The 15899-nt window shown below is 45.5% G+C and overlaps 1 protein-coding gene across 1 annotated transcript in view; it reads right to left on the bottom strand.

The window, feature by feature from the left end:
• Window positions 1-14635, bottom strand: part of DYTN (dystrotelin) — a 79323-nt gene extending 64688 nt beyond the window's left edge. The window contains 3 exon segments of the mRNA XM_061147978.1: window positions 11397-11557; window positions 13990-14044; window positions 14569-14635. Of these exon segments, the coding sequence (XP_061003961.1) occupies window positions 11397-11557; window positions 13990-14044; window positions 14569-14635 (283 nt within the window).
• Between the last annotated feature and the right edge of the window lie 1264 nt (window positions 14636-15899).

Raw genomic sequence — 15899 nt, 5'->3', positions numbered from 1 at the left:
TCTAGGGACAGGAGTACATTATGGGAAGGGTTTAATTTTTTACTTTCTGTAAGATGATAGGGATCTGAATGGAGCTAGCGAGAGAAAATTGCAGGGAAATATGAGGCATAATTTGCTAGTGAAATTGACAGGGATTGATGGCTGATTGATTGTGGAAGGGAGATCAAGTGTAGGAAATAACGGGGGAGGAAAAAGTTTGCACATAGAGGTGGAAGGGGGATTCATTTTTTAACCTCTGAGTTTGAGGTTTCTATAAGACAGCTGAATGGAGATGTCTAGTAGGCAGTTGGAACCCACTCTCAGACACTTGGGAATCCAGGAATGTGGAACCTGGACTTGGCCCCCGAGGCCTGGGCTTGGAATTCAGGGCATGGTCCTTGGACTGCAGAGCCGGGAACTAAGGTGATCTGAGAGATCAGGTATACATGTCGGTCAAGGTGTCTTTCTGAGAAGGTTTGGAGATCAAGCAGAGGCCAGGTGAAAGGTAACAGGTCAGAAACTGGGAATGCTGGACTACAGCCAGAAGGTTACACACGGTGGGGAAAATAAGCTTAAAGAGATTTCCTAGCATCATGAGTAGCCATGAGAACCTTTTAGAATATTGCTGTCCAATAGGAGAAATACAATATGTGTCAAATATGTCAGCTTAAATTTTTAGCAGCTACATTTTAAGATGAAACAGGTGAGATTAATTTTAATGTATTTCATTTAATCTAATCTTTGCTCAGTGGGTGAAGAATCTGCCTGCAATGCAGGAGATTCAGTTTTGATCCCTGGGTCAGAAATGTCCCCTGGAGAAGGAACTGGCAACTCGCTTCAGTATTCTTGCCTGGAAAACACCATGGACAGAGGAGTCTGGCGGGCTACTGTCCAAAGGGTCACAAAGAGTCAGACACGACTAAGCAAGCAGGCAATCTATCAAGTTATTATGTAACCAACATGCTGATGCTGAAGCTGAAACTCCAATACTTTGGCCACCTGATGTGAAGAACTGACTCATTGGAAAAGACCCTGATGCTGGGAAAGATTGAAGGCAGGAGGAGAAGGGGACAACAGAGGATGAGATGGCTGGATGGCATCACTGACTCGATGGACATGAGTTTGAGCAAGCTCCAGGAGTTGGTGGTGGACAGGGAAGCCTGGTGTGCTGCAGTCCATGGGGTCTCAGAGTCAGACACGACTGAGCGACTGACTGAACTGATGTAACCAACATAAAAATTATTAAGATATTTTCTATTGTTCCTGTCTTTTTTACACTTGTAGCACATCTCATTTTGGACTAACCACATTTCAAGGGCTTGATAGCTACATGTGGCTAGTGGCTACCAGACTGACAGCTCAGTTTTCGAGAATACTGGCTGGGAGAGGAGAGCTGTTCAGGGTGCTGAACAGACGTCGATTTTTGACTCTGTGTCTGGAGGTCAGGATTGCTATTTGGGATGGGATAGAATTTAGGAGTCAGCAGTGCTGGCTTTGGGCAAAAGCATGGTCAACTATTAGGCTGTCTAAGAAAAATGCTTTAAGTGAAGATAAAATTAGGCTAAGTAACAGTATGCCTGAGAAACATAATCACTTAAGTAACAGGAGGAAGAGAAACCCAAGAGGAAGGACGAGAAGGGAAAGCCAAAGAAAGCAGCAGACAGCAACGGTACAAAGGCCAAGGCAGGTGAGTTTCAGAAAGTAGAGACAAGTCAATGCTTCAGTCCCTGGGAGCCGGAAGGAGATTAACTATGGGCTAAAAAGTAACCTCCATGTATGATTAACCTGACTATTGAAGGCTCCCTAAGAACAGTTTTATGGGAATGTGGGGGCCCAAATCAAACTGCACAGGGTTGTAAAAAGACAACTCTTTCAAGAGCCGTACTCTGAAGACAGCCTAAATCTTGTTTTCAGAGGTAGGCAAGATTCCAGAATATGTTAATGGGTCAAAACAGGGAATCAGGAGAGAGGATGAGGTTGAGGGTCCAAGAAGCAGGGATCCAGGTGGTATTTCATATAGCTAAGTCTATATATTGACTAAACATATAAGGGCACATACCTTAGCTATTCTGCATCCATTCATCTTTCTTCTGTGAACAATCTCCCCCTAATCTTAGTCCATGAAATTCTAGCTGTTTTCATTCCAACGCTCCTATTTCCATGGGGAGTATGTGGCCTGGCCAACCTGATCAGTGAGTACATCATTGTCCTCTGCAGACATGGGCACATAACCAAAATCAGGCAAGGAATACACCAATTAAACTTGGATCAAGGACTCTTTGTTTAAATTACTTTTTTCTTCTTGAACTTGGAATCCGAGATTGAAGTGGTAGTTACTCTCTCATCTGGGTGTGTAGCTTGAGTGTGCAATCAGGACACAGAGAAGAGATGAACTTGGAGGCAGAGAAAAGTTACATCCTAGTGACGTTACCTAGGACCAGAGCAAGCTAGTCCTCCCTTGGGTCATTAATTAAACAAGGTAATAAGGCCTCTTTGAGCTATTTTCTCCCACAAGCCATTGAAATACAGCTAACTGATACAATCCCTGAGGTAGAGGCAATGGTTGGGAGAAGATACATAGGTGAAGGAATTAGCTCTGGTGAGAAGCTCATTCCTTGAGAGGAAGAAACATATGGAGATGATGATGGCTAGGGAGAAGAGGGCATTCTAAGGGCTTACGTTTTCTTTTTGAAGTGAGGAACAAATTCACTCAGAGTTAGGAGGAGATTATGAGCAGAAAACTTGAGGAATGATGAAGATTTGAAATTGGTGCGGCAGCCATTGAGAGAGGTGACCAGTCACACACTTTGGAAAGAACTGCCAAGCAACATGGCATCGCTAATGTTTCCTGTGATGACAAATTTCAATTAAATAGACTTTACACCCTAATGTTTACTTGGAGGCAAGATTTCACATGCAAACAAGCTTTGAGTCCAGGACTGACTTGTATTGATTATGCTGAAGGGAAGATGCCTTGAGAAAAATAAAGCTATTTTCAAATTTATCATCAGCTGACTACTATAAAACTCAGGCAATTGAGAATAAATGGTCTGTGTGCTAGAGAAGTGTTTGTGACTAGAAACACAGTGGGCCCTAAACAAAACAAAACAAGGACTTATTGGGGGGAAGGAGGGAGATTTCATTGGTTCAAAAACATGTAGCAGGATAAATTATGGTGATTTTAATTCCTTCCTTGTTCTCACAGTAGTGGGAGAATTAAAAGAATGAAAAGGCAACGTTTCCACGTCCATTTCTGTGTGTGTTCTGAGGCTTAAGTTCTCTTTACTCCTTACCATCTTTTAAGGGGCGAGTGCTTAGGGGGCCACCCCGAATTCAACCCACTCAGGCCTTAGTATGAAAGGCCCACCCAAGAATCAATGCCATCCACGCACAGGAGAGTTGGAATCAACACTACTATAATTACATGGGCTAAGAGCAGGGGGATGTTGTTCTTCCACAAGAAAATAGGTGCACTGCTTCACCAGAAGAAACCTGACTGGATGCAGGATGGTCAGCAGAGCAGGTTGCTTCTGAGAGGGACTTTTCTGTGGTAAATATCACCTGGCTGGTTCCCCCACAGCCTGAATCTCAACCTCTTCCTTTGTCCTGGCCCCTCAGCCCTAACCCATATACATCCAGACATTCTAGGATCTCCCTTGCCTTTGAAAACCAATCTTGATGTTAGTGTTGTTCTAGCTATGTCTCTCTTTTCCCTGGGGTGGGAGAGATGCTAACCTCTGGACAGGCAAGCGGGAGATGCCTAACCGGGGTTAAAATCTGTGGGCTGACTCCAGGGCTGCCCTTACTATTATGAGCAGTGTCCTGGGTGGAGGGAATGACTGTATGGTGTCACGAGGGAGACCAGCCACTAGGCTTGGCAAGGATTTCTGTGTCCAGTCTTGACATGGAGTCCCACGTCTTCAAGTGGACCCCAAAGCCAAAGGCAAAGAGCAGGGTGAGTGGCAGCCACGATGCCATTTCAGAGCAGATGTTTTGAACACTTGGGACCAGATTTTCAGGATTAAAATCTGAGTTATTTCTGTTGTGAGATGGCTGCTTCCCAGACAACTCAGTCTAAATTTCATACCAAGCGATGACTTGATTTTGGTTCAGAAAGGACTGTTTCAGGACTTCCCTGCTGGCCCAGTGGCTAAGACTCTGTGATTCCAATGCAGGGGGCATGGGTTCAGCCCCTGATCAGGTAACTGAGATCCCACATGCTATGGGGCGAGGCCAAAAAGTAAAAAACAAACAAGCATGCAGCTGTTTCTTGCCCTTGAGTGGTGCGGCTTAAGGTCCTAACTGTTCCACCTGTGGGTACTGAGTGCGGGGGCACTCTTCTAAGCCACTCAAGGGTGTTATGGCACTGAACCTGGTCAGACCCACTCTTGAGGCCTTGGATCACACCTCTGACCTGTTTCTAAACATACACTGATTCAATGATCAATATATGATCATGAGTCCTGACCCAGGGAACAAACCCAGTTCTCCTGTATGGCAGGCAAATTCTTTACTATCTAAGCCACCAGGGAAGTCCCAAAGACACCTACCTCTGGGGAATGTGGGCTGTGCCTAACACTATCATTAAACAAGATAGCTTATTTTAAAACCCTCCATATTTTTAAAATTCTTTTTTGAACAGGTATAACCATATCAGAGACCTACAGTTTTAACTCTTCTGTTTACTATTTCCTGATGTTTTAAAAAGGCTTAGCTTTCAGTTAAGAGTCCAGTGTTAGAGAAGGGAAGAAGTCACCCCTCTCTGCTCCATGTTTGGAGAAGGAAAACACATGGAGAATAGCCACCATAGTGTGGAAATGACTTATAAAAATGTAATGTACAACATTGGTTTTCCTTTTGGAAAGTGGCCAAGTTTTGTGTCCTGATTCCTCTCAGATGCACCAAATGAACACAGAGAATCAGCAAACTAGGGAGTCTGCAGGTTCCCAGATGCTGCTCGTGGTGGAAGAGTGATTCTGTGGCTACTCTACCATCTGGCCCATCACACTCCTGTCAAATTATGTTTTGCAGTGTCATCTGATGAAGCTATGCAGCATAACATGGCAAGCTGTGATAGAGTACGTGGGGAAAATGAATGAGCATCCCAGGTGATTCACCAGCAGTCCTGCTTCCTCAAGGCTTTTTCTTCTTTTTTTTTTTTCTCCTGCTGGTAGGAGAAAACTCAAGAAAAGAAGAAAAATTGCTGGATATATCAGACCCAAAGCTATAAACAAAATAATGTGCAATGTTCAAAGAAATAATAACATAAGCTACATATGGTCTTGTTCATGGAAGCAATTTAACTGGGGAACAAATTTTGCTTTAAACGACTCATATTTTAACTTAGCCAAATAAATATGTGTCATTTTCTACAGATACTAAGAATGGAATAAAAATTTCTTTCAGCAGTCCCTCATGTAGTTGGATGATCCAGAAAGAGATATATTAGGCCGGTTGTCCTCCAAGTGTGGTCCTAGGTGGGCAGCATCAGCATGGCCTGGGAACTAGTTAGAAATGCATGTTCTCAGTCCCCACTCTGGGTCTACTGAGTCACAAACCCTGGAGGTGGAGCCCAGCATTTGAACAAACCCTCCAGCGATTCTGATGCAGACATACTACATGTAGGAAAACTCCTTTAGGGAGAGAAAAGTGGGCTTTGAATACATTATCTACTGCTTTGTGTGAAGCTTAACTAGTATGAAGGCCCAATTTTAGAAATCCAAAGATAATTTGAAATATTCAGAATGCTGTTTTAGATAAATAACTTAGGAGCATGCAGAATTTTACATAAAACAAGCCAAGTTAATCTAGATTTTAGCCAGAGGAATAAGGCTGCTACTAGATCCTGAAATAAAACTACCACATGCCGATCATGGGTCTACCCTGGCATTCAGAGATGCTGGAAGCACAGGGAATCAGCTTCCCCCTGTCCATATATCAAATGTCAAATATTCATATAGTAACAGCTGTGAGCTTTTTTCTCCCAACTTTGTTTTGAGATTTTTTTTTTTTTGACGTGGACCATTTTTAAAGTCTTTATTGAGTTTGTTAACAATATCGCTTCTGTTTTATGTTTTGTTTCTTTGGCCATGAGGCATGTGGGATCTTAGCTCCCCAACCAGGGATCGAACCCACACCCCCTGCTTTGGAAGGTCAAGTGTCAACCACTGGACCACCAGGAAATTCTCTTTCCCGACGTTGGCCTCACACAGCACTGTAAACTTACCCCTGAAACTAAAATACCTACAATGACGTCATTTTAATAATAAAAAACTAAGACATATATAAATGAGATGAGCTATTTTGTGTATTTGAATAGCAATTTGAAGTGCAATTACATTGAGATCAAGTCTTTGTTAAATTATTTTTGGTGCTATGGGGGCCACAGACCAAATACTCAACATATTATAAATTTCTGTTTAGAAAAAGGAAAAAATCTTCTCTATCCCCAACAGTTTCTTTATCAGCCAGGCATTTGCCAAATGTCACTCCTTTGCAACTCGGAAGTCTGAAAATACATCTGTGTTGTTTTGAACTGTGCTCAGAAACTTAACAATAATATTTACCTTGTTTATCTGGGTCCATTTTAGGTATTTCCTGGAAAGACAGTTGGGAAGAAGGTCCTTGTAACTGGAAACAAACCAATATTTTAAGCAGGAGGTTTTGAAGTGGTTCAAGTGGGATAGGAAGCAAAAAGACAACTAAGCAAAGTCCTTTTACCTGTGGAGCAATGACTACAAGGTGTTCAGAGAGACCGAAATCTCCTAGAGGATAAAAAATAGGAAAGCAGGGGGAGGCTTTTAATATGGGTCCCATCTCTAGGGTGGAGAAGGCAATGGCAGCCCACTCCAGTGCTCTTGCTTGGAGAATCCCAGGGACGGAGGAGCCTGGTGGGCTGCAGTCCATGGGGTTGCACAGAGTCGGACACGACTGAGCAACTTCACTTTCACTTTTCACTTTCATGCATTGGAGAGGGAAATGGCAGCCACTCCAGTGTTCTTGCCTGGAGAATCCCAGGGACGGGGGAGCCTGGTGGGCTGCCGTCTACGGGGTCGCACAGAGTCGGACACGACTGAAGCCACTTAGCAACAGCAGCAGCACCATCTCCAGGGATTTAGAGCTGTATCTCAGAAACTGGAAACAGATCCTTAAACTAATATGGTGAATATTTAGAACTGTTTTTTTTAAACTGAGGTATAATTGATATACATTATATTAATCCAAGGTATATAACATAATGATTTGATAAATGTATATATTACAAAATGATCACCACAATAGTTTTAACATCATTATCATACTCTTTTCTCTTGTGATGAGACCTTTTAAGATCTACTCTCTTAGCAACTTTCAAAATGATACAGTATTGCTAGCTATAGTCATCATGCTGTAGGTGAATACTTTGAACTTTTGAGACATTATAATTTTAAGAGTGGACTAGATTCTCACTTCAAGAAAGTAGAAATTTACTTGAATTTTGAAGGACAAAATTTGAAGTTCTCAATGCTTGAATTTCTAATAGCACTATATTAAATAATTCTACACATTAAATACCTGAAAAATACTATCTACTTGAACACATTATTGCATATATGTGTGCATTTATGTGCGTGTTTATATATGGAGTATCAGTTTGCTTTCAACAAAAATAGTAAGTTATTTTATAATAAAACCTTAAGCAGTTTTAAGAGTAAGACATTTCTAAATATGAGCAGTTGAAAAATGTCTTTAAAAGTTATATGATATGGAGAAGGAAATGGCAACCCACTCTAGTACTCTTGCCTAGAAAATTCCATGGATGGAGGAGCCTGGTGGGCTACAGTCCATGGGGTTGCAAAAAGAGTCGGACACGACTGAGCGACTTCATAATTGGTGTCAATAAACATTAAAAAAAACAAATAAAAAGGAATAAATTAACAAGAAAAAAAAAGTTATATGATAATTAGGCTTAGAAAGGACTTCTACTTCTAATGAGTATATTAATTAAGGTACAAATTATTGGGCAGATAAGCAACACTTTACAAAGAGAGATACCAAAACAAAATTGATTTACATTATTTCTTTAAAAATATGATAGCAACAGTTATAATACCAGACTTGGCCCCAAACCAGGAAAGTTCCAAATATAGTCAAGTAAGATTTGTTTTGAAAAGCTGTAGCAAGGGCCATCAGGTTAGAACGCTTCTTGGTGTTCTCCTGAGCCCATCCTGAAGTCCTCAGGTAGGTGCAGAAGGGTCCAGCCTGCCATCCTATCAACAATGCTCCTGGAAATACAGTGCCTCTGCCTCCTTGCCAGGTCCTTACCTTCCTTAGTTTCCTTGGGGACTCACTTTAGTCAAACATTCTGCAGTGGTTACTCAGCAGTTTTGGAAGAAGGACGAGTTGAGTAGTAACATTGTCAGACGTGGCATTCCTATGGAGAGTCAATGTCCTGTTCTGACTGCCCAGCAATGACACAAGAAACTGACCCTGAGGCTGCCCTGTTTTTAAGGGCCCACAGAAGTGCATTCATTAGTGATAAAGATGATGAAAAATTTAAGGCCACTCCTACATCTCTGTTTCAAAGGGCTATTTCATATTGATTTCGTGTGTGTGGGAGAGACAAGTAAAACTTCTTCTGTGTGCTGTCCAGAGCAGGGGTTACCGTAGAGATTAGGAGACAGTAAGAACGGCCCCACATCCTGGGTAACAGCCACCTTACTAACCATCCCAGGTAATAAGACTGACCTAGGAATAGAGTCTAATTCATTTGATTATTAGTTCTTTTAGGAACACAGAGAGAGAGCTATAGATTTTTTAAGGCACCAAATATGACTTTAAAAGGATAATAATAATTTATGAATGCACATGTCCTCTTAAGTTTTAAGTATAATCTGAAAACACACGTTTTAAGTTCAAATTAAAAATGTATCTGTTGTAATCCTGATAAGGTTTTGTTTTTAAAAATGATGTCACATGAACTCGAATGTATTAGAACTTTACCATTAATGTCACCAGGTGGCTGGAGGCCTGACTGTCAGAAGGGGTGGAATGCCACGCGTGGTACATGACTCTAAGAGCAGTGCCCGGAGAGCCAGCGCATCAGGCAGTCCTCGCCCCCAGCTGTCCCCGAGTCCAAGCTCGTTCTGCTCTGAGAGGTGAAGTGTTGAGGCAAGGCACATGACTTTGTTCGCATTCTCAGCATGAATCTCTCAAAACAACCATCTTGTAGGGGTCTGGATACCACTTATATAGAACAGAGATGGGGGGAGGTGAGGAAACAAAGTAAAAAGGCTATTAATCTTGCAAATATCTCCTAGAATGACAAGCCTCCAGGAGGGGATGCGCTAATTTCTTCCTTCCTGTAGCTATCCACAGGAGAATGTGGTCCTGAACAAAGGCACTTTGGATCAATTTTCTGGCAAAGGGGTAGGGTTCCCTGGGGCAGGAGATTCTGTATAAACGGTACCCTTTTAGTGAACAAAAGAAACAGGAAGCAAAGGCTAAAGTAACAGATCCAAGATAGAGTCAGCATTGGCTCTTCCCTGTAACACAATTGATGCTCCTAAAACAATTATTATAACGAAGGAGGAAACAGAACAGGCTCTATCTTGAAAGCAGAACTCCTTCTTGGGCCGGATTGTGAGCTATATGCCCGGTATCTATGGAAACGACATACCAACTGGAAAGCCAGGCCTCCGAAAGGAAGAGCCCCAGGGCCCTCCATCCCCTAAAAGAATACCCGAATTATCTGTGTAACTGAATAGAATAATACATTCCATTATGCTTATTGGGGTATGACCACAAGCCTATTGATAATTGTCCACTGTTAACCACCTAGGCTTAAGGCATATGAATCACGGGTTAACTTTGATTGTATCTTTCTTTTTCCTTTGTTCAGACTAGTTTCAGGGAATTTGGGGAGCTGGGTTTGGGCACTTATGCTTAGGGTATATAAGGTTTTCACAAAAACTGGTCGGGGATCCTTGGCTAAGAGGAGACTGCCACGGGCCTGCAGGTGTAATAAATTGTACTTCACTGTCTGTATTGTCCTTCTGAATGAGTTTGTTTCCCGGAACATGTGGCTACAACAATAAGTGGTCACCAATACACTTCAGAAAACACCATGAGAAAAATCAGTATCAACTCCAACAAAAGCCAATTTATTCCTTTCTTCTCAAAAAGTATTAGTATGGCACTACTGGTTTTGTAAAACCAGAAACTTGGGACATTTGAAAAATGAAAATTGATTAGTAATGGGACAAGAATGGGATAAAGTAGAGAGGAAAGTGTATAATTTATTTTTCTCTATACAAATTTTGTTGATTTTCTGGGAGCAGATAAGACAATTTAGGACCAGAGAAAATCTGCCTCACTGGAAATCTGTTTGAGTGATATAGACTTAAATTTGAGAACAGATTTTAACGTTTTAAAATTCCATTATATGTGCAACAAGACAGCATAATACTTGAGGTCCTGGCAAAAGAGGAAGGTTGAAATGTTTTCCTGAATGCTGCCATGTTGAGATTTGAGCCAATCTCTGGCACTGATTGATTATATGGATCAAAAATCTTGCCCTCCCCCCAAAAGAAGGTTGTCTGATAGTCTGAAGTTCCAGGCAAATGATATAATTGAATAGACAAATGTTTAAGTACATGAGAATGAACTAGGGGATGTTGGAAAGTAATTTGAGCAGCAATTGATAGTCCTGAGCCTGGATGGTTTTGGGTAGCTAAGATGAAAGTTCCGAGGACAGTTTTAGTTTCACTTACTTCTATTAACTGGGAGTTTTTAATTACTGTTGCACCTCCTGGTTCAAGTTCACATAGACTTAGTCACATTCTTTCTTTTTCATAGTTTGTTTGGGTTATAAGTCAAAACAAGTCAATACATTTTTTCAACGTCATAGATAACTGACAAGCTGTCATTTTTTTTACTAGTATGGCAGTGCACGTGTGTATGCTAAGTTGCTTCAGTCACGTCCGGCTGTTTGTGACCCCATGGACTGTTGCCTGTTAGGCTCCTCTGTCCATCAGATTCTCCAGGCAACATTACTGGAGTGGGTTGCCTTGCCCTCTGAAAGGTCGGAGCACGCCCCGGGAAAGTGCTGCAAGGCAAATTCCGGAGGCTGGCTAAACTTCCAGGGGCTGGCCCCCTGCAGCCTGGCCCAATCAGGTACCAACATAAAGCCCTCGGACACTGACCACCGCTGTAGCCCGCGCTTTCTTCCTTACATGAAAAGACCTGGCCTGGATGCCTGCCCGGACTATAAAACCCCTCCCCACCCCTCATACTTTGCAGACTCCCTTTGTCTCCTCACTCACCAGCCCCCGGGAGTTCTGCCCGAGAGCGACGCTTAATAAAAGGCCTTTACCACCGGTCCTTAGAGGCGGCTTTTTTCCTCCCGCAGCGTTTTTCCTAACATCTGGTGCCCCAACGTGAGGCCCGAGGTGAGGGCCCCCGGCACTTGCCGTTGAGGCCCCCTCGAGCTCCACCGCCGCGGAAGCCTCGGACCCAGGCGGCTGACCAACCCCCCGGATGGCAGGATACGGAGTAAGTCCCTTCGGCTTTGGGGCTTGCATTCCCTGACGACCACCTCCTAGGGCCCCGTAACGAGTGCGCACTTACTGGGCCCTCCCGGTCACCAGCTGGTGGAGAGACGTCCCCAGCAGCTGAGTAGACCTCCGGCTTCGGCCTCCGGCTTCGGCCTTTCCGGTCACCAGCTGGTGGGGAGACGTCCCCAGCGGCTGAGTAGACCTCTGGCTTCGGCCTTTCCGGGTCCCTGCGGTCGTGAGGAAGACGTTCCCCACGACTACACGGACCTCCGGCTCCCCTTGACTCGTCCGAAGACGTTCGGACAGCGGGGGTTGCCTCCACGCCCCGTGGTCGTCATGGGATTGACAGCCTCCAAACCCGATCCCCAATACTCCACCCCCTTAGAGTGCCTGCTGGCTAACCTGCGGACTCTAGGGCTAAAGAGAGATATCCGCCCCCAGCAGCTCACTTTTCTGTGTTCACAGGCCTGGCCTCAGTATTCCCTAGATAATGGCTCACAATGGCCAGCCACAGGGACACTAGACTTTGACGTCCTCCGTGATTTGGATAATTACTGCCGGAGAACGGGAAAATGGTCTGAGGTCCCCTATGCTCAGGCCTTTTGGGCGTTGCGCTCTCGCCCCTCCCCCTCCTCTCCGGCCCCTCCTAACCTCTCCCCCTCTAACCCTACTCCGGCCTCTTTTGCTCCTGTTCCCCCCCCTGAGGCTTCACCGCTCCCACAGCAACCCTCCAGGGGCCTCCCCTCCCCCTCCCCCAGCCCCGCTACTTCCCCTGCGACAAGTAGCCGGAGCTGAGGGTCTAGCCCAGGTCCACGTCCCCTTCTCTCTCCAGGACTTAGCACAGATCGAGGCCAAGCTGGGATCCTTTTCCTCCAACCCCACTCAGTACGTTAAGCAGTTTACTGGTCTGACCCGCGCCTATGCCTTAACATGGCAGGACATATATGTCATCCTGGGGTCTACCACCACCCCCGAAGAGAGGCAGGCCATCTGGACGGCAGCCAGGGCTCAGGCCGACCAGCGGCACTGTGCCAACCCCTCCCCCGAGCGCCCCCCGGGAGCTCAGGCAGTTCCTGACACCGACCCTGATTGGAACTACCAGGAAGGGGGTGGCGGCCAGCTGCGGGTACGCTATATGATAGAGTGTCTCCTCGATGGGATGGAAACGTCCTCTCATAAGATAGTAAACCTCCTCAAACTAGATGAGGTGACTCAGGGGCCCGACGAAAACCCAGCCATGTTTCTTAATCGGCTGACTGAGGCCCTTGTTCAATACACCAGACTGTCCCCTGAGTCCCCCACTGGGGCAGCTACCTTGGCCAATCATTTTATCTCCCAATCCGCACCTGACATCCGAAAAAAGCTGGCCAAGGCCGAAGACGGCCCTCAGACCCCTATTCGAGACCTGGTAAAAATGGCCTTTAAAGTTTATAACGCCCGTGAAGAAACTGCTGAGGCCAGCCAAAAGGCAAGGCTCAAGCAAGAGGCCGAATTTCAGGCAAGCCTCCTAAACCAACAAACCCAGGCCTTAATAGTGGCCCTGTGGCTGGCGGCGGGCTCGGGGTCCCAAAACCCCGCTCTGGGGGCCTGCTTCAAGTGCGGCCAAGAAGGACACTGGGCCAAGATGTGCCCCAATCCGCGGCCTCCTTCCAAGCCGTGCCCGTTGTGCAAACAGCGAGGACACTGGGCTAGTGACTGTCCCCAGGCCTCTCGGGCCCCGACCTCTAGGGGCCGGGGACCAGAGCGCCCCAGGGAGACCTCCTGCCCTCCTCCGGCCTTTGAGCTGCTGAGCTTCGACGATGGCTGACATCGCCCAGACTCGGGAACCCCGATAACCCAAGCCAAGCCCAGGGTAACGCTCCAGGTAATGGGTAAAGTCTGGTTAATGCGGGGGCTACCTATTCGGTCCTTCCCTCTTTCAGGGACACTTTACGTCCTTCCCAGGTTTCGGTTATGGGCATTGACGGCCAACCCTCATGTCCACTCCAAACCCAACCACCACCCTGTCAATTAGATTCCTGCCTATTTGCCCACTCCTTTCTGGTCATCCCCTCCTGCCCTACTCCTCTCTTAAAAAAAAAAAAAAAATATATATATATATATATACTCTCACAGATCTCCCAGCAGGTGGCTACGGCCCTGGACATCGACTGGCATCTCCACATCCCCTATCGGCCCCAACCGCCAGGCCTGGAACAAAGGCGCAGACAGCTCCAAGAAAGCCCCCTCTGGACCGGACTCAATGGTTTACTCCCATACCTCTTGCCCTTTCTAGGCCCTATACTCCTGCTGGTTCTGGGCCTCACCACAGGCCCCTGCCTCGTCCAACTTATTCTTCGCTGGGTTCAAAAAAAATCGCGCAGGTTGCGACCGGACGGGCCATGCTCCTAACAGCTTACACTCGACTCAATCAAAAAGACATAGACCCACTTCACAATCCTGCATAAGCTGACCTTTCATCCCGGCTGGCCCCTACCCCTCGCTGCCCCTGTTCAGCAGGAAGAAGCCAGAGAGAACCGGCGCCCCTTGTCCTATAACAAAAAGGCCGGGATGAAAGGTCGGAGCATGCCCCGGGAAAGTGCTGCAAGGCAAATTCCGGAGGCTGGCTAAACTTCCAGGGGCTGGCCCCCTGCAGCCTGGCCCAATCAGGTACCAACATAAAGCCCTCGGACACTGACCACCGCTGTAGCCCGCGCTTTCTTCCTTATATGAAAAGACCTGGCCTGGATGCCTGCTCGGACTATAAAACCCCTCCCCACCCCTCATACCTTGCAGACTCCCTTTGTCTTCTCACTCACCAGCCCCCGGGAGTTCTGCCCGAGAGCGACGCTTAATAAAAGGCCTTTACCACCGGTCCTTAGAGGCGGCTTTTTTCCTCCCGCGGCGTTTTTCCTAACACCCTCCTCCAGGGAATCTTTCTAATCCAGGGATCGAACCTGCATCTCTAACATCTCCTGCATTGGCAGGCAGGTTCTTCACTGCTCTTGCCATCTGGGAAGCCCACTGTGGCAGTAGTGCCTGTAAATCACAAGTCTGTAATTCACAATGTCTTTACCTTCAGAAACATAGCAGCTCCACCCTGAGGAAGCAGGTGAGAAGAGGGTTCCATCTGCCTGTACCATCGCAACTTGCCCTGATTTGGACAGACTCCACACCAATCAGAAACTGGTGACTGCTCCTTGTTGTGATGGAAACTATTTTTTGAAGCAGTCAGTATTCTGTTTGATATCTGATAGCTCTTTATACATACATCTGAAGACTCTAACTCCCAAGAGACAAGGAAGATCCTTGACACATCACACACTAAAATGTGTAGGTAGTCCCTTAACATAAATTACAGGATAATTTTACATACATATTTACATACATGATGAACTCTTTTAATAAAGTTACCAAAGTTGACTCAAGAAAAAGTAGAGAAAAGAGAACCGTTGTGCATTGTTGGTGGAAATATAAATTTGTACTGCCATTATGGAAAACAATATGTTTAAAAATAGAACTACCTTGTTACCCAGCCATCCTACTTCTGGTATACATCCAAAGGAGATAAAAATCAATATCTTAAGGAGATATCTGAACTTCCATGTAAATTGTAGCATTATCCACAGCAGGCAAGATGCAGAAACAACAATAACGTTCAACCATGGATGAATAGATAAAGAAAATGGGATGTGTATATATACAATGGAATATTATTTATCCTTAAGAAAGAAGGAAATCCTGCTATTTGTGAAAACATGAATGAACCTGGAGAATATTATGTGAATTTGAAATGACAGACACAGAAAGACAAATGTCACATGATCTCACCTGTGGAATTTAAAAAGAAAAAAGTCAACCTCGTTGTAACAGAAAGTAGAGTGATGGTTACAGAGGCTGGGGGCTGACGGGAGGGTTGGGAGGACATGTGCAGAGAAAGGGGGATATTGATCTAAGGGTACAAACTCATTCTTCAGGTTTCCCTGAGGTCTTCCAAGCTGTGCTTAGTCACTCAGTCGTGTCTGACTCTTTGTGACTCCATGGACTGCAGCCCACCAGGCTCCTCTGTCCACGGGGATTCTCCAGGCAAGAATATTGGAGTGGGTTACCATGCCCTCCTCCAGGGGATCTTCCCAACCAAGGGATTGAACCCAAGTCTCCCACATTGCAGGCGGATTCTTTACCGACTGAGCCATGCTGGAGTGGGTAGCCTACCCCTTCTCCAGTGGAGATCTTCCCGAGCCAGGAATTGAACTGCGTCTCCTGCATTGCAGGTGGATTCCTTACCAGTGGAGCTACCAAGGAAGCCCTGAGGTCTTCCAGGAACACCTGATCTGAAGTAGCTTCAACACATAACTCCATTTTATTCATAACTATTAGCACAACCTGTGGTCATCTTGGTTCTTT

The sequence above is a fragment of the Dama dama genome, chromosome 8 (assembly GCF_033118175.1).
Source record: "Dama dama isolate Ldn47 chromosome 8, ASM3311817v1, whole genome shotgun sequence".
Lineage (NCBI taxonomy): Eukaryota > Metazoa > Chordata > Mammalia > Artiodactyla > Cervidae > Dama > Dama dama.
Note: the sequence above shows the minus strand (reverse complement) of the source record. Positions and strands in the feature narration are given on the sequence as shown.